Below are 24,839 nucleotides of genomic sequence, written 5' to 3'. Positions count from 1 at the left end.
CCACCACCTAGAAAAATGGGGTGCCATCAAATAAATGATAGTTATTGCTGCTTCTTCCACTTATTTTTTTAGCTATAAATAGCTACAGTCATTCTCTGAGCATGAAATAAATGCAGTTTGGGCTCTTATATTTTTAAAGAGTCACTTGTGACATCTTAGTGACGAAAGTGAAAACGATGCATGTTTACACACAGAACTGTAAAGGACTCGCAGAGGGACGTACACAGGGCTGAACCCCTTTGACTGTAACCACGTCTTCACATCGTCTGGTGTGGAGTCGTAAGTGATATTGACAACTGGCACGTTCTGCCGTGGCACATGGAACTTCTTCTGGGCGGCACTCCGGCCAATGGTCAGTCTGTGGATGAGCTCATCCTGCACTTCCTCCATCTGAGATTTCCTTCCTGGAGGCCGACAGGGAGTAGGTTAGTTTAGAAACTCCTCATATGTCACTCTCTCTAAAACCCCAATGCCAATAATTCTTTGACCTCATAGGAATGATAATCTAGTGCTCCTACTGTCTTTCCTCACTTTCATCCTCACTCAGTAATAAGTTCTATGAACATTTATTAAATTCACTCCCTAGCTCTTCTCCTCCTCGCTCTTCATTGTACTCATTTGGCAAAACCTCAACCCTTGTTAAATCTAACTTTCTGTTTATTCTGTGCCTGCACCTGCACTCTGAGTATAACACAACAATGCTGAATGATCTCATTTTCAATTCATGAATCAGCGGGGAGGTTAATGCTCCCTGACAGTCATACTATACATTTTCTTAGGCCAGTGGTTTCAACTGGGGGAATCTGTGACCCCAGGGGACATCTGGGAATGGCTGGAGACACTTTTGGATGTCACAGTTGGGGTGGGATACACAAAACATTTTACAATGCACAGGTCATTCTCTACAACAGAGAATTATCCAGCCCCAAATGTCAATAGGGCTCAGGTGGAGAAATCCTGTCCAAAACCTAGACCATGTAAGTGCCACTGTTATACAAGTATCTGATACCTTTTTCCTCTGCAAACCTCCAACACCTATTCCCCACCTTACCCTGGGCTTGATGAGCTCACTTTCCTAATTTCTGAAAAAAAATAAAGAAGTTAGAGGAGAACCTCCATAAATTCTCCTAGCAGTTCTCCTCCCCTCCCAGCACTTTCCACATACATGCCGCCATTCTCCGTCCTATTACATCACAGATGAGCTGTTCTCACGCTCTTAAGGCCAACCCTTCTATGGGGTGTACACTACACCCCATATCCTCTATTTAAATACTTTGACAGTAATTTCTCACCTACTTAACCTGTTGTCCTTTTTCTGATTTATTCCATCAGCTTACAAACATGCTGTTATTTTGTTATTTTTTTCCCTCACCTTCAAGTAAGCTCTTTCTTGACCCCATGTCCCCTCCTAGCTACTGCCCATTTCTCTGCAACACTTTCAGCAAAACTCTGAAAAGCTGTCTGTACTAACTGACTCCAAGTCCTGTTCTCCAATTTTCTCTTAAATTCATTGCCATTGGGCTTTGGCCCCCTCCCTCCACTACATCTTGCTCAATGTCAGTGGTCAATTCCCAGTCCTTGTCTCACTGAATCCATCAGCACCATCTGAAGAAGGTGCCTCCCCTTGAAACACTTTCCTTTTGTGGCCTTCAGGACACGACTGCCCCTGATTTTCTTCCTTTCTCCCTGGCCTCTCCTTCTCAGTATCCTTTTCTGAATATTCTCATCTCCCTAACTGAGTAATGTTATAAGTACTCCAGGGAACAAACAATCCTTGGGTCTCCCCTCTGCCTGCACTCACTCCACCAGTGACATGGGACAAGTCTCTTGGCTTGAAATGCCATTTCAAAGCTGATGACTACCAAAATGATTTCTCCAGTCCAGACTGTTCCTTTAGATCCCCTATGCCAGCTGTCTACAGCATGTATTCAGGTAGATGTCTATTAGATAGCTCAAATATAACACGTCCAAATCTGTACTGCTTATCTTCTTCCTGAAGTTTGCTTTATGCTAGACATCCCAATTTAGTTAATGATAATTCTATTTTTCTAGTTCTTCTAGCAAAATACCAAGGAGCTATGCCGAGTCCCCTTTGTCCACAATTACGTCCAATCTATCATTAAATCCTGTTAACCCTACCATCGAAATATACTAAAAATCCAATTAGTTCACTCCACTTTTTTCTGTTACCAGCTTGGTCTAAGCTACTAGCCTATTTACAGGTCTCCCTGCTTCCACTCTCCACCAACCCACTCCCACCCCTGCTCTTCAATCTTTTCTGAACGCAACAGGTAAAATGATCCTTTTAAAATGTAAGTCAGATACTGCAAGTCTTCTGCTCCAAACCTTCCCACGTGATCCAAACTACTCCCGGAAAAGACCCTAGGTGACCTCCACGCCTCTCCTCCCGGGTGCCTCTACGACTCTGGCTCACAATGGCTTCCCTGGTGCTTTTCATATCTAAAAACCTTGCCTGGATGCGTTCCACCCACATACCCACACGGTCCACTCTTCTCCTCCTCTCCATGTCCCGCATTTAAAACTGCAACCCCCTCCCCAATAGCACTCCCTAGTCACAGACTTTATTCTTCTCCATACCACTTAGCACTTCCTAATATTTGTCACCTCATTGCTTATTTATCTATCTTCTTTCATTAAAATACATGCCTGATGAGAAAAGGGAGTTTTGCCTATTCTGTTTACTTAACCTGCAACATGTGGAACAGTGTAGGATTTAGGAAATGATCACTGAATAAATGAATAAGGAGGCATTCTGCTGACATTTTTCACTGAGAGACTTCAAAAACTATCATGTACAAACTCCTAAAATCACATTGCTAATTAGTAGCAGAATTTAGCTAGAACTTTTTTTAAAAAACTTTGAAGTCATGGCTGTTTTATGGCCATAATCACTGAAACTGTTTTAATTAAATTACCCACTATCCCTCTCCCCTACCCATTTTACACTTGTGGAAAAGGTGTAAAAATACACACACACACACACACACACACACACACACACACACACACAGATACATTATTTGTAAACCTTCAAGGATTAACTTCAAAGAACTGATATGGTACTCTACTTAACTGATTAACTTGGCAAGTGGAAATGACCTGGTCACTAAGGGAGGTTTGGTGACCATTGTTCTATGATCTTTTTTTTTTTTCCCCAGGGAGAGTGCTTTAGAGTGTTTGATGTCCCTGGGAAATAAGAAAGTGTGAAATAATCATGTAGTGTTATCTCAGTCTAAATTTTTTTTTTAATGCTTCAAGTATTCAGAAACATTTTGAAGAAAAAGTCTAAAGAAAAGTAAATAAAAGAAAGGAAGGGAGGCAGGGAGAGAGGGAGGGAGGAAGAATGAGGAGGCTAGCAGAGTGAGAGGGAATACTAGTGTTATATTTAAGTAATACACCACATGCATTTCATTTGTTAACTCTTTAAAATCACTACATCATACTGCCACACAGCACACGAGTACATCTCAAAGGACTAAAAAGGAAAAAATACCACCACACTGAAAGTTTTAGTTCCTTATCTACTGACTTAGCCAGTAACGATCGTCTGCAGTGCACAGCATAACTGTCTTCCCGTGAGTACAAAAACCTCTTGTAATGTGCTCCTGGCTTTTGGTTTCCACTTGCAATGTTCTAGTACACAACAAACCAGACTCACTTTATACCCCTTTCTAAAGTAACACTTCTGATTACAAAGGATTAAACTCAAATAATAAGGTCTAATGTTTCAAAGGAAGAGGAAAAAATACAAAACAACCAAAGCATTGATATCGTCAAAAGTGATAAGGGGAGAAGCGTTTGAACCCTGTGATAAATCAATTTGAAAAGCTTAGATGACACGGCTCCAAGCAGCTCGTTTGAATAGGCAACCAAAGTTACACCTCAGCAAAAGGAGTCTGGCTCTTGCTACTTGTTACATTTTAAAAGCAGTCGTTTTGACTTTGTTCCTTGTTTGTGGCTATTTGGTAACATTTTATGAGTGAGTATTCATTTTATAGTTCCTTCCATTTTATTTTTATCACAAATCTAGGTAGTAAGCAGAGAATATAGGTAGCATAATAGGCGTATTTTGAGAGAAAGCTGGCTGCCAATAAACAAACATGTCTATCTGATACTATACTGTTCAGAAGCCCAAACATTCATCCAGAAAAAATGTTCTCCAAACGTGCTCAAGAAAAGCTATTGGGAAAACAAACAAACAAAAAAAGCTTGCTATATAAAAAGAAACATATTTATTTAATGTCCAACTATACTTTTGATATATCTTTAAAAAGAACTCTATAATAAATAAATGCAAAGTTTTATTATTTTAAGGAAGCAAATACATGTGTTAATTTTGGGAGAGATACTATATTTTATATACCGATGTCACCTTTCAGTTATGAAAAACAGACTTGAAAATGATGGGTCGCTATTATCAGGAGAGTTCTCTATCTTTCAAGTATTCTAACAATGCATCTTTCCCATTAGGTTATTCTTAGTTTCTTAGACTAGGACAAAGAACAAACTGTCCCAACCCACAGCCTGTTCCAAACAGGGACTGGATGCTTATGAACTCTGATCCTACGCCTGGAAAAAGAGTGCCACAGTGTCAAAGATTACTGTGCTGACGTATCAAAAAAGGGAAATGTTATAAACTTGTGGTAAGAATGAAGAGAGAACAGTCATTTGTTACAGGAAACTTTTCCTTAGGGAAATCAATAAAAAACATAGCACTTTCTCATCTCAAAACTATGTCTTTAGTGTCTTTGAAAAAATTATAAGCATCTTAAAAAAAATACACAGTTTTTTAAATTTAGTAGCATATTTATACACACTTACACGTTCTCATACATACAGAGACACACAGACAGTTGCTTTTGCTGCACATAAAGAGTTCATTGTTTTCCCAAAACTTCATTTTTCCATTAGTTTTTTTGATAAGGTCAAGATATACATAAGGAGGTGATTTTAAATCGGCTATACCTTGGGAGAGATAATAATGTATAGAAGTAGGCTTAAGCTTCATGCATTTAACTAGAATTTCTAAAACAATTAAATAGTAATAGTTTTAGTGTTTTCTTTTTTTATTTTGTAATTTATCAAGAATGACCACAACTGAATAGATGTGGCTATGATTTACTGAGATGAGAAAAACAGTAGGGTAAAATGGGAGTGAAAGATTCAGTAATTTGGTTTTGAACGTGAATCTTAAGCATCAAATCTGAGTAGTTCAATACCTTTATCTGGATGTCAGATGAGATTTGATATGAAGACAAATATTGGAATCATGTCTTTTTCATCAACATAGATAGTATTGAAAGAAATGGAAAGAGATTGATCATCTACAGTCAAAGTGTGTTTATGGAGCAAAGAACCCAGAACTGAGTCCAGGAGAGGCCAGATTGAGAGAATGAAATATATCCTTTTCGCACCCACACTCTTTATGCACTTTTATCATATTGAGGAAATATCTTCCCAACTCTGGTTTTCTACGAATTTTATATGCCAGGTATAGGTAAAGCAAAGTAATTTTTTATAACATTAAAAAACACACCATAATTTGAAGATTAAATAGGTCAGCCGTGCACTATAAGGTAAAACAAAATAAAAATTATAGTATCTTAGAATTACTTTGTTTTCAAATTATAACTCTGCTGTTCCAAGTACTAACAATAATCCAAAGTTGGCCATAGTGTCATTTTCCCCATTTTTTTAAATCTGGTTTTAATAGAAATCATTCATATGAAAAATCAAATTTAAATTTATGAATAAACGAAGTTGAAGTCTAAATCACATGCAATCTAAATTTGGTGGGTAAAGTTGAAACTGCTATGGGCAGGCTGATTCTGTTAACCTAGTTTGCTTGTATATAGAAATGTCAAGGGAGCTGAGGTTGAAAAGCCTTGACTGATTTTGACCAATATGACACATTACAAGCAGGCAGTCACTATTTGCTGCTATCATTAGCATCACCATTGACTTTTTGGACCAGATAATTCTGTTGGGGGTGGAGGGTGGGTGTCCTGTTCATTGTAGGTCATTGCTAAACCCACCTGTATTCCACCTATTAGATGCAGTAGCATCCACCCAACTGTGATCAAAATATGTCTCCAGATAATACCAACTATCCTGGGAGTAGGTGGGTAAAATTTGGCTGAAGACGACTGATCTAAATGCTTTATATGCATTATCTCATTGAATCCTCACAATTATCCTATGAAGTAGGTATTATTTCCCTCCACTTTTTAGATATTGAAGTATAGAGAGAATTATTAAATTGTTGATGGTCAAATAGCCAGTAAGTGATGTTTCATTATACATACTCAAGTACATCTAGCTCCAGAATCTTCATTCAACCACCACAATGTATTGGAATATGTGTAGAAATACATACATTAGAGAATAGAAAGAACTTCCTGTTTCTCAGAATTACTTGGAGGATGAGAAACTAGGTAAAAACCTTTGCAATCTCTTAAGTATCATGCAAGTATAAAGGGCTATTATTTATATTTAATAATATTTTATAACAGCAAAACCAATAATAGACAATATTTTACTTAGCAGTGCTTTTAATTTGCAGAAGGAACTGTGTATCTTTTGCCTCCCTGAGAAACTTACGGTCCACAGGAAGTTGTTTGTGTCTCTGGCTATCTCGCACAATACTGCCACCGTCACTGGAGCTGCTGTTCTGACGAGTAACATTTGCAGGGGCCTTTGCCACAGGAACAGGTGCTGGAGTAGAAGGTGGGAGGGGGACAGGGACAGGAGCTGGTGTTGGAGGAGGTGATGGAGCAGAGGGAGGGTCGGTTGGTCTCGGACCATGCTCCATCCTTTGCTTCTATAAAAAGACAAACAATTAATTTGAAATTGTAAAAATATAAATTTAGTCTACAAAAACAAATTATACTTCAAAAGCATTTTTGGCTATTTATTTGTACACTTACTTGAAATCCATAGCAAATGTGTGTGTGTGTGTACATATACACCTTCCATCCTATATGGTATAATAATCATTAAAAACCATCTCTACATATTTGCTCAAAATCATAAAACCACACTCTACTTAAAAACCATACTCTACATATTTGTTCAAAATCAAAATGTTAATTAAGGAGTCAAAAGGATATACCAATAGCAAATAGTAATATTAATAATAGTAACAAAGGTCAAAAAAATTAAACTTGAACTTGGAATCAGACACAACCATGGTAGGTCAAAAGATTTTTGATTATTTTATAATTTCCAATAATAAAAACTTCTAATTGTACTGGAAGTCTAAATATCAACAGCATAAAACATTACTTACTCTTTTAAATGTATATTATATTCAAAAATGTTTAATTCTGTTTCCAATTTGTTAAGAAGAGGGGAAATATTTCAGTAGATAAAAGGATTGTGCTTTAAAGTAAACACCTAATTTTAAAATGTTAATTTATTTAAGTCTTAACCCTTTGTGCCATCATCTTAATGCTAATTAATTAAAATTAGAAATTTTCCTGGTTAAAATAGGAATGTTGTGGGGTGAATGGTGGTAAGGGTAATGGGGTAGTCTAATTCAAAAGAAAAAAGGCCATGTGGGGATTTGTATTAAAAAAGGTGGATGTAATAGAATACACATTAACTTTCACTAACTTTTAAATCATGGTTGTTAGTCTATTATAAAACAGTGTTTATGTATAGTCCCTATTAACTACACACAATAGTTAAAACTTTAAATGAAATAATTTTATCTAATAGATAACTGCATTATAACAAGTTCCAAATTCTCAAAAGGCACTTTTTTTTTTTTTGGTACAATCAAAGACACAGAGCAATGGCCTTATAATTTAGGTAAAGTTTCAATACTGCACTGGCACAGTTTTAATTATTCTAACATTCACGATTAGCAGATAAAATGCAAAACAGCAGGCCTTTTGGTAATCTGGTTCTTTGGTTAGAACAATATTTACTTTTCATTTTTAAATTGGCCCAAATATAAGGTAATATTGATTTTAAAAGAGGCCTCCCCAATTTCCACAGAGATCAAAAACATAAAAATACACACCACACACACATATCACTTTTAAATTAAATCATTACTCAAAAAACAACACACCACCATCATAGTCGCCTTCACAGCAAATGAGTTACACCTGTGGAAACCAGCGTGGGAGGGAGTCCTGGTTCTTTTCTGTTGTCTCTTTAAATGCTACCACTCACCCGTCAGTGGGTGGAGAAGGTGGGAAGGGTATAAAACAAGGATGAAAGCAGAACTCAGAGAAGTGTTTATAATGTTGGTAGATAGTGGAAGGAGGGCGGTGGAAGGGGGAGCGAGGGAGGCAGGCAGGCAGGCAGGAAAGGAACAGGGGGTTGTGTTTCATGGAGCGAGAGCCATGGAATTAGATGAGAGAGAAACTGAAATTGCTGACCCCTCAGCATTCAAGGCCTAGAAACATTTCTCATATATTAAATAAAAGAGTTATTTATTTATTTATTTATTTATTTATTTATTTATTTATTTTCATTACTATTATTCCCCACAAAACAATGTTCCTATATTTGGGCCAATAAAATATTTAAAGAAATCAAAATAAAGCAAACATCACCAAAATGTACTACTTAGCACACACCAAAGTCATCTGATTAAAATATATGCAGTGTTCCCTTCATAGGACTGTCCTTTGTACGTAATTGCATGAAGGGTTCGTGAATTCTCACATTAGGATTTCAGAAGTGTCAAAGTTTAAATTGCTGTGTTTAAAGCTTAACCAAATGAAAAATGCTATTAGTTGTGCATTCCATGATATGATTCACAGTTTCTCCTTTCATAAAAACAAGAACAGCTAGTGTTTTGCTATCCATCAAATAATCCTGTGAAAAACTGAATACACCGTGTATTACTGTCACAATGAAGCCTGAGAGAGGCTCAGCAGATCTTCCGTGCCTCGTTTCATTCCTCTGTCATTGCTACATGATGCAACTTTATCAGTGTCACCTAACAATAGGCTTAAATGTTATATACGAATGTTTGATTATAGAGAGACCCTATGAAAAATGTTTATGAATTATGCCATGAATTTTATTTACTTGCATATTTTCCCCTTTTCTTAATCCTCTCTTCCTGTCTCATGCTTCCAACCCCTGGAATGGCCACCCTCTTCTGAAATGGCAACCAAGTCAGCTTTCCTTTGGAGACTGATTTATCATTCTTGGTGTGGAGGAAACAGGATCAGTATTGACTCTTGAACTCATTTTTCTATGTCCCTCCCCATCTTCTCCACTCCCCTTTACCTAACATCCAATTTACTGCTCTTCCCTTCAGTATTTCTGTCTCTTGGCTAATTTTGGTTGGAGGTGGAGATTCCAATGTACCCTCAGCTTATGGAAAGTTTTGAATAGCAGAAAAGTACCTTTCACTGTCTTCTCTTGACCCAAAGGTACTAAAGCTTCAGAGCCGAAAACAGAAACCTTGAGCAGCCCTTTGCAGTTTTCCCAGGACTCTTCCAGCATTAGCACTGAAAGGACCACGTCCCTACAAACCCCTCCGCTGTGAACAAACTGGGATGACTGCTCACCTTCGTGGTGGACCTATTTTTGTACCATAACAGTCACTTCCTATCTCTTGCCTTTTAGCTCCCACAAATACACTTAAAGTTCTGTTTAAAACTAAATCTGTCCTTTTCTCTTTCTCTGAAAGAAGTCAGAATTACTAGACCCCATGGAAAATTTACTTTTCTATTGATAATTAAATAGGCATGAGTCACTTTTCATTAGCCACTAAAGCTGAGTAGAAATTCTCCAGGATTAAAGAAAGTTATTTAGAGATAAGCTCCTGATTCATGCAAGACATTGCTTCAAGGGGAAATTATGCAAGCAAACTCAACAAAGCCATTAAAAATGAACTGTTCTTAAAACTTTAACCTACACTTTTTTTTTTTCTAAATTTGGTCCCTTTGGAACTCTGTGGTGAAAACTAGGCACAGTTGGAACATTTGGAGGGTGTTAAGTCCAGAGACTGAATCCAAAAAATTATATTAAAAAGAAGTGTCATGAGGGAACAAATGTGGGTTACCTCTGACAGCTCGCCAAGTAATTGCTATTAGGAAAATGGAGCAAATCACATCAAATGAGAAAATTAACACAGGAGATGGCACTAAAATAATATCAATTATAATTCACATCAAATATCAGAAAATCTGAGCAAATTAGTTTTTGACAGTCAAATTACCTGCCCACAAATCAACCAGTGAAAGAGCTTGTAAATATATAATTAATTTCCATCACTCTTATTTAGCCATGGAAAACTAATTATATAGACTCATGCAACTGTAAACAGAATAGAGTATTTCAGTAACTATTTGTGTATTAGAGTACTGTGTTTTTAAAATAGTAAGATATAGGTTCACCTTATTCTTATAGCTTATAAAGAATATACTTAGAGTACATTAAATGTAAGATTAATTCTTTCTTAAAGCTGAGTTTACAAAATGAAATATACATCATGGTGTGTTTTAGTGAACTTTAGTTTTAAACTTATAAGCAATCTAAACAGAAAATTTTATAATTTTGCACATGTGCGTGTTGGGCAGTAATATATATGTACATATATAGAGACAGAGAGAGTGAGAAAGTGGGGATTTATTTGGGAAAATGTCAACATGTGTGGCAGAATAAAAAGTAAACATCCTTTTCTAACAACCGTACCTCTAATGAATAGATGAGTAGAGTGTTCTAAGCTTAATTTAAACATTTTTTAAATAACTGAGTATTATCAGGAAGTTGGTCTGCTGGAATGAATACAAAGACATCTTTACTAAAATGGTCACTCACTGTCCAGCGGTATCTGAATGTCTGCACTGAGCTTGAAAAAGAGCATTCATAACATGGGAGCAATTAGTAGAGCTAGTGGTTTAGTAGTTACCTGTAGAAAATATTCCCACTTTTAATTTAGGACTATTTATACATATACACAGAAAATAACAAAATTTTACATCCAGACTGGATTGTGGAGATCATGGGACTTGACCACTTCCATTTCACAGCTGAGCAAATTAGAGCACGGAAAAATAAAATACTTTCTTTAAGGTCACACAGCTAGTGAGTGGCAGAACCAGAACTAGAATTCCTCATCTACGAGGACCTAGACTGGGGCTTTTCCCACAGTATCATAAAATCTCTTGCTAAGACACAGAGAAGGCAGAAGAAAAACTTCTATTGAATTCACAGGACCACACTGCCCACACATTTATAATTATTTGTATCTTGGTAGAGTCAGAATATCTATAGTAATAATAGTAAGCACATAGACTTAATAATTAATAATAAACACAAGGCTCCTTTAGTCAAGCCCTTGAGTATATCAGAAATAATAGAGGGGGAAGGTTGGTCTCTGTTCTTGGGATACAGCATGAGAATCTATGCGAGCAAAAGGGTGATTCCAGCAGCTAAACAGTCACAGAGCTAGAGGTCTGGGAATCAAGTCAAAAGAAATATGGGCAACTTTATGTGGCAAGTAGATTGCAGGTGGGGAGAAAACACCCTGGATATCCATCTGTTGCCCACCTAAATTACTACAAAGCCCTACAATACTCTACAACAAAATTTTTATTAAATGTCATTTATCTTCATTTTTCCATAATCTCTCCTAAGCATTTACTTGCTTTTCCCAGTAGTTGTACTCAATCTTTTTATTTTATGTTCCATATCTTTCACAAATTCTTTATTACCTCCCTCCCTTTTCTTTTTAAAATTTTGCTAAAGCCATGGGGGAAACACATTAGGTGGAAACGGCTGTCTTTGCAAAACTGTTAAAAATCACTCCAAAGTTGAGGATATTAAATAGCCTGGACTCTCAGGGACATCAGGTGGCAATTGAACACTTATTCACTACTGGTGCCAGGTACTAGCATCCCTGCCATCAGCAGATAATTTCTAACCCAAAGTGTGAACAATAGGCAAAGGCTGCTTTTGTGTCCTTCCCCCAGGAGTTGCCATTATTTATATACACTTCTTCCTTACAGGAAACATAAGGGTAAGAAAGAAGAGTCACAACTGTGTGCATTTTTAAAACACTGGGTGACTTATAGATGCTACATGGAAATAGTCTACATTTAATTCCCTTATTCCCACCATTCACAAAATGTCTACACACTTAGTGAATGATATAATTTAGATTATTTTCCTGAATTGTAAAAAAATTAAAAGAATTGAAATCCAACAAGAAGATGCATAAAGCAGAAGTCCAATTTCAAGGACGGTGACTGATCAGATCAACTTTTATCAAAGCACAGTGCATGGTAAAGCTAGTCTAAGAAAAAGTCCCTTTAAGCACTGACACAGTGAAAAACTATATGCTTATACAAAATGAGATGACAATCTTTTCTAAGCTAGCTGAGTACATCAGAACATGGAACGTCTGAGCTTTCCTCATGCGGCTGGGTAGTTGTGGGCAAGTTACTTCTCTGTACCTTAGTTTCCTCAGAAATGAAACGTGCCTACTTCAAAAGATTGTGGTGGGAATTAAATGAATCAGTATTTGCAACGTGCTTAAACCATGCCTGGCACACAACCTGAGCACTGGTCCCTGGCATTATCGACCTTGGAATGTAATCTCATTGCTCTCTGAAAATGGGAAGGAAGTTGAAGCAGTGAATCATTAGGTATCTTTGTGTACTACAGAACAGGGAAATAAAATGATTTTGTAAGAAGTTGCTTTAAATTTCTTCAAAATTCTGGTATAATTGGAAGGAAGAGACGGGGAAAATGTGTTAGGCCATTTCTGAGGAGAGTGAGGGCCACTGCTCCTAAAACACCAGTGCAAAGGCAGGAGCAAAGCCAGGGCAGGTGGCTCACAGACTGGGTTCTGGACAGCAGGCTTTCGTGGAGGGTCTCCTCAGTGCCAGGCTTTCTGTCTTCCCTGTTTATCAGTGCAAGATGCTGGCACTCAATCAATATTTGTCAAGTGAATGAATGAGAAGATGAATACGACATAGAAGTGCTTTTGCTTGTGATCCAGTGGAGTTCTCTAAGGTCAGGGCGTTAGGATCACTGCAATCTACATAAACATGGTGGTACCATTACTGTCACTCTGAAAGAAACTGCAGGAGTTTTGTTAGATATTTTACATAAAAATATCTGGTAACACTGTTGTAGAGATATAAAATAATTGACATTTATTTGCAAGGATGCTGTTTTTCCATCTTTAATCATTATGTTTATATGTGTGTGTGTGTGTGTGTGTGCATGTGTGCGTGTGTGAGAGAGAGAAAGGCTTTGAGAATAGAAATCCTTTTAGAGTAGTATGCATGCCAGATAGTAGAGGGCAGATTGTCAAGCTTGCTTATTAAAATTTCATAAGATTTTGGTGGTTTTGTTGGGCTCAGCCCAAAATTTTCAGGAAGTACTAAAAAAATAGATTGCTTTTAATACCTGTTAAAAGCAGGGCCCTCAACCTACACACACGCATGCACGCGCACACACACACACACACACACAGAGTTTCTGCACTCATTTCCACATACATCACTGCATTCAGAGTTGCATCTAAAAATTTTCAGAAGACAATCATACAGTGTTAAAAGGTTTAAAAAGAAACAGCCCAAACAGGCAATCCCCACAAGTTTCTATTTACATAAAGTAGCAAAACAAACTCCTGAAACTTGTGAGTACTTAAAACACTTCTTGGTTGTACCAAAGTTGACATAACTATAAGATGAGGCTCTGTTCAAGAAAGAAGGGATAGAGTTTATGTTCTCAAAAAGTACTCTCTTCCTATGATATGTATTTATAGTTTTGGTTTGCTTTTAGACAGAAGCAACTTTGAAACAGAAAAGTCATCTTGGCCTCAAGGCAGGAATCAGAAGTGAAGAAAAAGTCAAGACTGAACAGTGAACAGGAAAAAATAGGATAGGTTAAACTCTGTAGGAAATCTCAGGAGTGAGGAAATACTTAGAATTTACATTACTTACAAGTTTTAGGTACTTTTTTTTTTATCAGTTTGCTCATTCCTAGCAACCATGCGCACAAATAAAACCAAACTTGGATAGTTGTTTCTAACACCTAAAATATAAACTCTTGTCTTCTGCTCACAGGGGGATATCCTTTGTGAATAGTCTCTCTTATAGCTTATCAGGAGTTAAATATTAAAAACAGTCCAGAGAGCTCAAAACGGGATACACTCTACCACTCTTTTCAGCATATGTTTCAAGCATACACTCTTTAACACTGTTTATGGCATTCAGTCAAAAACCTCTATAGCAAAGAACATGAAGAATTAGCATTCGTAAAGCAGACAGAATCCTATATTATGTCAGGTAACCACATATCAAAATCAGAACACTAAGAACTTAGGAAAGAAAAAGGTATTAAAACTAAGTTAGAAAATTCACTTCAAAAATCCATGGGAAATGGAGTAGACCGTACCTTGAATAACTCAAACTCCTTCTTTGGCATCAACAGCTAATGACAAATGATGAACATAAAATAAGTACATAATATATATGCACGTCAGGCCAGCCAAACATAAGCACAGCAAACAGAAGTTCCATTGCTATCGTTTTAAATTATGAAAATATATAAATTGTGCACTAGTTCTTTATTTTAAACGTTTGCTTGATTCTTGGATTCTAATAAAGCCCAAAGTCACTCTGCATAACTGCAGGACCTGTACGAGGCTTCAATCCCACGAGGAGCCAGAAGTACCTAAATGAATGGTGATGGCAGCACACAACCACAATTCTAGGTTTGGGCAATATATTTTACTAAGCCTAGGCATGAAAATTAACAATTTCTCTACATATTCTATGTACCTTCTACTCAAATTAAAGACATTATTATAATATTTGGTCAGATGTGATCTTTTGCTCAACATTCTGAAAATTAAAAGAATTCTTCCTGGGGACATGAGAAAGAAGGCACCACGGTTTCAGAGTCTATACACAGGATAGTCCATCTATTCTGTCTCTGTTGGCAGATCTAACTCTAGAGGTCCTGTCACAGCCCCAAAATCTCAATACTTTAATAGGAAGAGAATCCAGATGTTAGGGTGAATGAGATAACCAGGATCACTGAAATCCTGGAAATACGGCAAAGGACTCAAGAATATTTCAATGATCAAGAAGAGAGAGTCTGACCCATGTCACCTATATCATGTACCCATGTACACTTTGATCTTAAAATCAAGAGAGGAAAAATACTATAGTCCAAATAAATAAATATTCAGATGTGAGTGTAAGGTGAGGTAAGTTCGAGGTTGGTCAGTGGCAGAAAATTTAAGAGAATGAGGGCAAAGGCCAGTGAGGATGAACGGCTATATATTTCAGCCATTCAGTGCCATCATCTAGCAAGAGGAAGCCACTGAATAGGAGGGCTATGGGTAAGAGTGAATAGGCAGAAATACGATTTCTCAAAATGTCAGAAATATTGTAGGGTGGAAAAAATAGCAGCCAGAGAAACAGTCATTTGCTGGTAAACATTTTGAGCCATTTCCTGAAGAAGTAAACCATAAAACATATGTATAATTCTTCCCTATGTCCCTCACCATTGCCTCTGAACTACCCTAGGAAAAACCTGTATAAATTGTAAAACAATTCTCAAAATGATTAATACACAAAAGGTATCTAAATCCTATTTAAGAGTGATGAATTTAAAAATTTTAAAATGTTTAATTTTGCTCAAAAATCATAATTACCTGTATTGTATGCGTGTACGGTGGATCAGCACGCCCCAATCCAGATTCTGTAGGTCTCACAATATCCAAAATATTATTTGGCACAAATCCAGAGTCTCCACTTGCATTTCGAACTTTCCACCATTGCTTCCTATCATCAAGGATCTGTCATTATGCAAGAAAATAAAGGCGTCATTCCTGTACAAAAACCAACCTATGAAGGAATTCAATTTTTGTTCCTAGACCAGGAAACTATTTTTACTTCTATTAAGTTGACTTAGCATCAACATATTGTAGGATGAATGATTCCTAGGAATTACACTAAGTATTACAATTATTAGTATAAAACAGGTATGAATCCACAGTACCCATGGCCTGTATTACCTCTCAAGAATGTTTACTTGCAATATATCTGAAGTACTTATAGATAACCAAGATGACTATGTATTGTCTCCATTCTTTGAATAGAAAGGAAAAGTATGAAAACTTTTTTTTTTTTTTTACAAAAACTACTGTAATTATCCCACATCATACATCAAAGAAGATGAATACTCAGTTGTAAACTAAGAAAAGAGATTTGGGAGTCACGGTAGATTATTCTCACAACCATTAGTTCATTCACTGCTGGGTACATTTGTGCCAGGGTACTAGGATATAAAGAAGGAAATGTTTTCTCTAATTACAATAATCAAAACAGCATGGTATTGGCAGTAAAACAGACACACAGACCAATGGAATACGATTGAGAACCCAGAAATAAACCCACATATACATTGGCAGATAATTTTTCACAAAGGAGCCAAACACATACAATGGAAAAAAACCACCTCTTCAATAAATGGTGCTAGGAAAATTGGAAAGCCATGTACAAAAGAATGAAACTAGACTGCTATATGTCACCCTATAGCAAAATTAACTCAAAATGGATCAAAGACCTAAATATAAGACCTGAAACATTAAATTGCATAGAAGAAAGCATAGGTACTATATGGACCTTGGGTTCAGAGAGGATATTGTGGGTTTGACCACAAAAGCAAGGGAAGTAAAATAAAAAATAAATGAATGGGACTGTATCAAAGTAAAAAACTTCTGCTCAGCAAAAGAAAGCATCAACAAAACAAAGCGACATCCAACCAAATGGGAGATATTTGCAAACAACACCTCCAATAAGGGACTAATATCAAAAAAATATAAAGAACTCGTACAACTCAACAACAAAAAAACAAACGATCCAATTAAAACATGGCAGAGAAACTAAAGAGACACTTCTACCAAGAAGACATACAAATGGTCAACAGATATATGAAAAAAAATGCGCAACTTCACTAGCTATTAGGGAAGTGAAAATCAAAACCACAATGAGATACCACCTCACACCTGTTAGAATAACTATCATCAACAAGATAAGTAATAAGTGTTGGACAGGCTGTGGAGAAAAAGGAACCCTCATATACTGCTGGTGGGAATGTAAATTGATAGAGCCACTATTGAAAACAGTATGGAGGTTCCTCAAAAAATTTAGAATAGAAATACCATACAACACAACAATCCCTCTTCTGGGTCTCTACCAAAAAAAATCTGAAAACATTTATCTGCAAAGATATATGTACCCCTGTGTTCATTGCAGTATTATTCATGGTGGCCTAGACATGGAAACCACTGAAGTGTCCTTTGATAGATGACTGGATAAAGAAGATGTGGTATATATACACAATGGAATACTACTCAGCCACCAGAAAAGATGAAATAGTGCATTTGTGACAACACAGATGGATCTTGAGATTTTCACGCTAAGCGAAATAAGTCAGACAGAAAAAGTCGAGAACCATGTGACTTAACTCACATGTGGGATATAAAACTGAAAGCAAAATGACCAAGACAGGGCCGGCTAGTGGCTCAGGTGGTTGGAGCTCCGTGCTCCTAACTCCAAAGGCTGTGGGTTCGATTCCCATATGGGCCAGTGGGCTCTCAACCACAAGGTTGCCAGTTCCACTCAAGTCCCGCAAGGGATGGTGGACTGCGCCCCTGCAACTAAGATTGAACATGGCACCTTGAGCTGAGCTGCCTCCTGGGTGGCTCAGTTGATTGGAGCACCAGCTCTCAACCAGAAGGTTGCCAGTTCGATGCCTTGAGTCCCACAAGGGATGGTGGGCAGTGCCCCCTGCAACTAAGATTGAATACGGCACCTTGAGCTGAGCTGCCCCCCGGATGGCTCAGTTGGTTGGAGTATGTCCTCTCAACCACAAGGTTGCTGGTTCGACGCCCACGGGGTGGGGGGGGGTGTCCCCTGCAACTAGCAACGGCAACTGGACCTGGTGCTGAGCTGCATCCTCCACGGCTAAGACTGAAAGGACAACAACTTGGGGCAGGACGGTATCCTCAACAACTAAGATTGAAAGGACAACAACTTGACTTGGAAAAAAGTCCTGGAGATACACACTGTTCCCCAATAAAGTACTATTCCCCTTCCCCAATAGAATCTTAAAAAAAAAAAATGACCAAGACAATGGAAGAAACAAAACCTCATAGACACATACAACAGTTTAGTATTAGTGGTTACCAGAGAGTAAGGGGGAAAGGGAGGTGACAGAACAGGGAAAAGGTGATCAAATATAACGGTGATCCCATTTTGTGTTCAACTTGGTGGTGAACACACAATGATGTTTTATAGAAATGTACTCTTGAAACCTATATAATTTTATGAAACAATGTCACCCTGATACATTTAATAAAAATTTAAAAATATATATTATGGTGTATCCACAAACAGCCTTAATTCTAAAATGAACAAATCCCATGAAGGAAGAGCACAAAGCCAAGAAATCCAATTCACTGCTCCAAAAAAACCCAAACAAACTAACAAACAAAAAATATTGAGGGTATATATTGAGGGAGGCTCAAATATATACCAAAAGAGGAATATAATAAATCCACTTTATTAAGAGTATATAAAGGTAAAATTCTATTACCTCTAAAATATCATCCTTAAGAACTGAGAGCTCACTGTTGTTCCTTGCCATAAAGTCATACTTGGATTTGGCATATTTCTTGGGTTGTGTTATGAGTGGATCATAATTTCTATAAAAAGAAAGAGAAAAGATTACTCTGCAAGCTCTTCCTAAAGCCAGAAAACAGAAGTCAAACATTAAGACAAGCCAATTCCTACCAGAAAACATTCTGACAGATTATTCTTATAGTTTAGTTTTATTATATCTTACAGAATATGAAAACTAAAAGAAACTTTGGGGTTATCACTATTAAAATGAATAAACTATAGCTAGGGCAATAATAAATAATGCAAAATCAGCCAAGTCTGGAATGCAAATCTATGAATTCTTTAACCATTAAATATAGATACTGGATATTGCTTTGGTAATTAGTATCTCTATCATGAAAGAATTAGGATAAAGATCAATGTTAGCATTTTTCATAAAATTAAAGAAGACTGAAGATAATTTCCATAGTAGTAATTTAAATTATATGCTGATTTCACTAATTAAAGCAGTATGTTCAATTCATTAACCAAATATACATTTAAAAAATTATAACTAAGTGTCAATATTTGGGAAAGTTTTATCCAGTTATCTAAACTGCAAGGGGAGGTATGGATTATGTAGAAGAACAATATACCACTTCCCAATTAATTAATTAATTCACTATAAACTTATTTTAATAGTAAGAGCATGTCTAAGAGTTCAATATTTAACAAATAAAAATGTTTCTTAAAAAAACAAATACTTCTTTTAATCATTAAATTATCATCAATAAATTTAACAGCATAATTAAAAATACTTTTATAGATAATACAATAAAACCTGATATATAAACAATGAGCTAATATTATTCTCTTCATTTCAATAATAAAATAATAACTTTCAGTATTTTTTTTTTTTTTACTAATTTTACTCCCTAATAATCTCCATGTATATTCCCACTTTTCCTCACACATCTCTACAAAATAAAAAGCAAAAGGGGCTAAAAATGTTTGGTCATCCTCCTGTCAAGTGGTCATTCTGTCACTGTGATCAGAATCAGGTTAGAAAACTTTGCTGCATTTCTCTTTGAAATCTTTGCTATCCTGCCTGTCTCAGAAGTGATTACCCAGCACGCACTTATAAAGCACTCTAGAATGTACAAATCTTTAGTTTTTTGCTTTCTATAGATTAGACCTGGATATTACACTGACCATAGCTATCAATCTGAAAATCACACTTTGTAATTTTTCAGATGTACCAAAGTTTCTTAAAGACCTAGAATATATAAAAATGATACGATCTCTTATTTCTGATTTGGAATGATAGTACACACTTAATAAAGAGTAGACACGAAGAGAGCAATGATCTGAGACTTCCCTAAAACACTAATAGCCCATCAAAAGGTGAAGGCTACAAATTCAACAGGTAATTTCCCTAATAACATGGTAATTTCACTGAAGAGTGAATATACTTCATATGGTATTTACTGCAATCCTAGCATGTAACAGAATTTAAGATTAATAATATTATAAAAATAAATGTCAAACCTCTGTGTATTTCATATCAGACCAGAATGTTCAGATAGTTTTTGAAATAATGATGACCAATTTTCTTACCAGCAGAGAACATCAATGATCCAGATGTCTATCAACTATTCAGCTGCTATTGTAATAGTCCAGCTAAGAGATGAGATCCATAATGATATATACTATCTACTCACCACTACATTCATTTTTTAATTTTTTTAAAACTTTTATTTATTTAAGTGTATTTTTCAAGGACCCATCAGTTGCAAGTCAAGTAGTTGTTTCAATCTAGTTATGGAGGGCGCAGCTCATACTGGCCTATCTGGGGATCGAACCAGCAACCTTGTTGTTCAGAACACTGCGCTCTAACCAACTGAGCTACCTGGCCACTCCAATTTTTAAAAGTTTCTGTCTCTGGCTAAATTTTGACAACCTATGTACATACTTGAATATCCCTTCATGGAATTTCCTTCACTAAATTCCTTTTAAATCTTTATTTATCAAAGGTTATAAAATAAACCTTATGAAATCCACCACAGCAGTCTCTGAATGAGGAAAAATATCTTTAAAAATAATGTCCCTTACTTCATCCCTTACTTCCTATGTAAAGTTCCATGAGACAAATATTTTTGAGGAACAGCCAGGAACCTCAAAGACAAATTTGAAATTCAATCAGTTTCAACCTGTACTTTAAAAATTTTAATTATTGTCTTCACTCTTGATTCCTTAATTTTGCACTTTATTTCATTATTTAGTTTTTAATATTGACACTACTTTAAGTACATATAATTTAAGTGAGCTGCCTGAATCCATTTTGAAAGTAGATAGGATACAGGGATATAACTAAATCAGTAAATCAAAGGTAAACTCCCCTGCTAATCTATAAATATCAAGGTAAACTTTTAAAAGACTTTGTGGTAAGCTGTCCAAAATAAATGGCAGAGTTTTTTCCATTAGTAAAACTATACCTTATAGATTTGTGGGTAAAGGACAAAAGAGGTAGTGAGTCTAACATGTTAGATACATTATCACATATTGAGTCATTCAATCAATCAATCAAATCAATCTACAAACACTTAACTGAGTACTCACAATGTGCTAGATGTGGTCTTAAAATGAACCATAATAAAAGTTTTCTAGTATCAATAGATATTACAGCTCTCTGAACACACATGAGAAATGTACCCAAGTGGTTTTCTAGCGGTGAAAAACCATCCCAATTCACTGGCGTTTTGAAACACAAAGATAAGGTAAGAATCACTAATCTGAAATGATTTCTCAAATATTAACATCTAAGAAAAAAGGGAAAAGAGAATACTAGGATGAGTAATAAGTTAGTTAAGAAGAATTCCAATGAAATAATTTTTAAATTTTAAAGGTGATTTTCAGCTATATCTACTAACACTTGAATCTATAATTAAAATGTATTTCATATGTTAGCATTTTCAAAATGTATTATTCTTTGCTAACTTTTCTTTGCATCAGTTTTATATGTTAGTGCCCTTAGAATCATACCTGTATAATTTTCACAGCATTCTACTTAAGTATTACCTCTGTCATCATTCCCAACAGAAAACAAAGATTTTAAATCCCACCTTCTTTAGGTTCTATTAAGAAAAAGCATACTGAAAAATAAACAAATAAATAAAAGGCACGCAACACCCATAAAGGGAGAAACTTTGAGGAAGGAAAGTACAGAACAAGGTCTCTACCCCATTTCATTTGAATGGTCACTCTCCAGATTCTTATTACCGATATTTCACCTCCTTTTCTTTCTCTTATGGACACAGGTTGGCCTATGTGTCAACCTCACTAGCAGTGGCTGGAAAACAAGATTGAAAAACTGAGCCTATTCCAATTCCTTTATTTGTTACCCATCTCAGTTCTCCATCTTAGCCTATATTAAGTTTTTTTAAGAGAGAAAATATGGAAAAATCAAAGAAATGTAAAACTGTAAAGTGAGAATAAAATACACTAAGATGAAATGGCAAATAAGGCCTTGACTTCTTTGAAATATTTAGTTTATCTTTAGTTTAAATATTTCTATCTAAAGGAATGTTTGTTTATTTTTGTTGGGAGAGAGAAAGATGGAAATTATTTCCTTTAAAAGTTACAGAGCTGGAAAGATCCTAGAGACCATCTGGTACAAACTAGCAGAGTTTCAAAACAATTCTTCTTTCTTCTTAATCACAGATTTTGTCAAAAGCATCTTTTTAAAAAGTGAAAGTCATCCAAAGGCAGTTGTACTAAGTTAGAATTAAAGCCTGGAGGTCCTCCAGTTGGAATTATAGACTGGAGGCTTTGTTCAGCCAGTTCTATAAAGGAATAACTGAAACTTTATCAAACAATGGACAGATGGGAAGTTTAAAGAAGTGAACAGTGCAGACACGGGCACCTCTATCTGCACTAAATTAGATTCCACAACTCTTCAAATGATGCCCATGCAATGTTACCTGTCCACATGGCGATTAGGAGTTGGCTTAAAAGCAACAGCAGCATCCCCTTGGTCCAGATGGGGCTCTCTTGTGTAGATGTTATTGAATGCGTACCCATCGGGGGGAGGTGGAACATACTCCAACACACTGGACTGCTGAAAGACAGAGGAGAGATTAAAGGATCACCAATCCTAACTGAATGAGCACTGACGTCAGTCAATAAAAACCCTCCGCTGTATTGTGATCAGTATCATTTTCAAGTGATTGACCAGTAAGTGAATAAATTATAAAATAGGGTTGATACATTTTTGTCAAAGACCTCCTTAGAATGAGAAAAGTAAATAGTGCAAAGACTAAATCTTAATTCTGGAAACACCCAGGTATAAAAACAATACAAGCATAACTCGGAGACATTGTAGGTTTGGTTCCAGACCACCACAATAAAGCGAGCACTGCAATAATGCAAGTAGTAATATTTTTTCTGCTGAAGGGTCTGGGGTTCAATTTGCAAAAAAACACAACACCTGTGAAGCACAATAAAGCAGAATGCTATAAAATGAGGTATGCCTATAAATTTTTTCCTCAGAAATTTCATTAGTAAGTGATTTTAGTATTAGGTAGGCTGTAATACTTGTATAAAATAAAATTGGTTTTAAAACAACAATAAAACCCTAACCCTTGCTTACTATGTGTAGAAACAGCCCTTTACCACTCTAGCACGGTAAATATTGTTGCATGAAAATCAACTGAATGCTGCATTAAAATTATTTTCTCATTTTTAAAATATATATGGACACTTTTTTTTTTTTTTTTTAAATGGCATCACTACGATCAAATTTACTGTTAAGGAAAACACAGAAAGGGAGAAACGCACTGATCTTGATAATCAATAGTCCAGAAGGCAATGTTGGAGTCCCTTCTTTGGCAGTTAAACATGAGCCTACTGGGCTAGCGAAGACGGAGAAGTGAGGGGTAAGGGTCCTATTGAGCATCATGGTTTTAAAGCTATGGGGAGAAAACAAAGAAATAAACCAAAAATATTTTACTTAAAGATTTTGTATTTTTACCTTACATAAAATGAGGTATGAGATATGCGTGATAGACCCTAAAGCACTGGAATTCCTTGGCTATTTCAATTGTTTATGTATTTGAATTTGGGAGTGCTTCAGATAAGTCTTAGACATGTGTTCACTAAAGTTAATTCTAATGACAAAGTTGGCAGGAGTAGGGCCGAGTTTATCTACAGACAGAGTAGGTGAGATGGCTTCAATGGACCAGTGTTGATGTCAAAATACCCACATTACATTACTCCTATGGACGACGTATTAGGATTCTGCACTTCACACACAAAAACAATTTTTACCATTTAAATACCTTAGTGTATGCTATCAACAAAGTGAAAAGGCGATCTATGAAAGGGGAGAAAATATTGCAACTCATGTGTTAGGTAGGGGTTAATATCCAAAATATATGAAGAACTTGTACAACTCAATAGCAAAAAAAAACCAAACAATCCAATTTAAAAAGTGAGCAGAGGAACTGAATAGACTTTTTCCAAAGACAACATACAAATAGTCAACAGCTACACGGAAAGGTACTTAACATCACTGTTCATCAGAGAAATGCAAATTAAAAACACAACAAGATATCACCTCACACCTGTTAGGATGGCTGTTATCAAAAAGACAAGAGATAACAAAGTGTTGGAGAGGATGTAGAGACAAGGGAACATTTGTGCTGCTGGTGGGAATGTAAATTGGTGCAGCCATTATGCAAAACAGTATGGAGGTTCCTCAAAAAATTAAAAATAAAACTACTATATGATTCTGCAGTCCCAATACTAGGTATATTACTGAAGGAAATGAAATTGGGATCTCAAAGAGAAATCTGCACCCCAATATTCATTGCAGCATTATTCACAATAGCTAAGATATGGAACCAGCCTAAGTGTCCATTAACAGATGAGTGGGTAAGGAAGATGTCAAATAGATAGATGATAGATAGATACACTACAGCGGATTACTCAGACATGAGAAAGAAGGAAATCCAGCCATTTGTGACAGCATGGATGGATCTTGACGACATTATGCTAAGTGAAATAAGCCAGGCAGAGAAAGACAAATACTGCATGGTATCACTTATATGTGAAATCTAAAAAAAAAGTGAAATTCATTGAAACAGTAGAAAAGTGGTTGCCAGGGGCTGGGGGAAACAGAGAGAGATTGGTAAAAGGGAGCAAACTTTCAGCTATAAA

General features: G+C 36.1%; 1 protein-coding gene across 14 annotated transcripts in view; it reads right to left on the bottom strand.

Moving 5' to 3' along the window:
* EPS8 (EGFR pathway substrate 8, signaling adaptor) overlaps positions 1–24,839 on the bottom strand; it is a 166,456-nt gene that overhangs the window by 3,629 nt on the left and 137,988 nt on the right. For 6 of the 14 annotated variants that reach the window (XM_074325972.1, XM_074325970.1, XM_019744784.2 and 3 more), the window contains 6 exons: positions 22,604–22,740; positions 18,619–18,727; positions 15,671–15,814; positions 14,404–14,439; positions 6,622–6,841; positions 224–404 (listed from right to left, as the gene is read on the bottom strand). In XM_074325972.1, the coding sequence (XP_074182073.1) occupies positions 224–404; positions 6,622–6,841; positions 14,404–14,439; positions 15,671–15,814; positions 18,619–18,727; positions 22,604–22,740 (827 nt within the window). The remainder of the gene's footprint in view (positions 1–223; positions 405–6,621; positions 6,842–14,403; positions 14,440–15,670; positions 15,815–18,618; positions 18,728–22,603; positions 22,741–24,839) is intronic. The other 8 variants (XM_074325979.1, XM_074325976.1, XM_074325977.1 and 5 more) reach the window with 3 other exon arrangements.

The sequence above is a fragment of the Rhinolophus sinicus genome, linkage group LG02 (genome assembly GCF_036562045.2).
Source record: "Rhinolophus sinicus isolate RSC01 linkage group LG02, ASM3656204v1, whole genome shotgun sequence".
Taxonomy (NCBI): Eukaryota; Metazoa; Chordata; class Mammalia; order Chiroptera; family Rhinolophidae; genus Rhinolophus; species Rhinolophus sinicus.
This window is presented reverse-complemented; position numbering and strand designations above follow the sequence as displayed.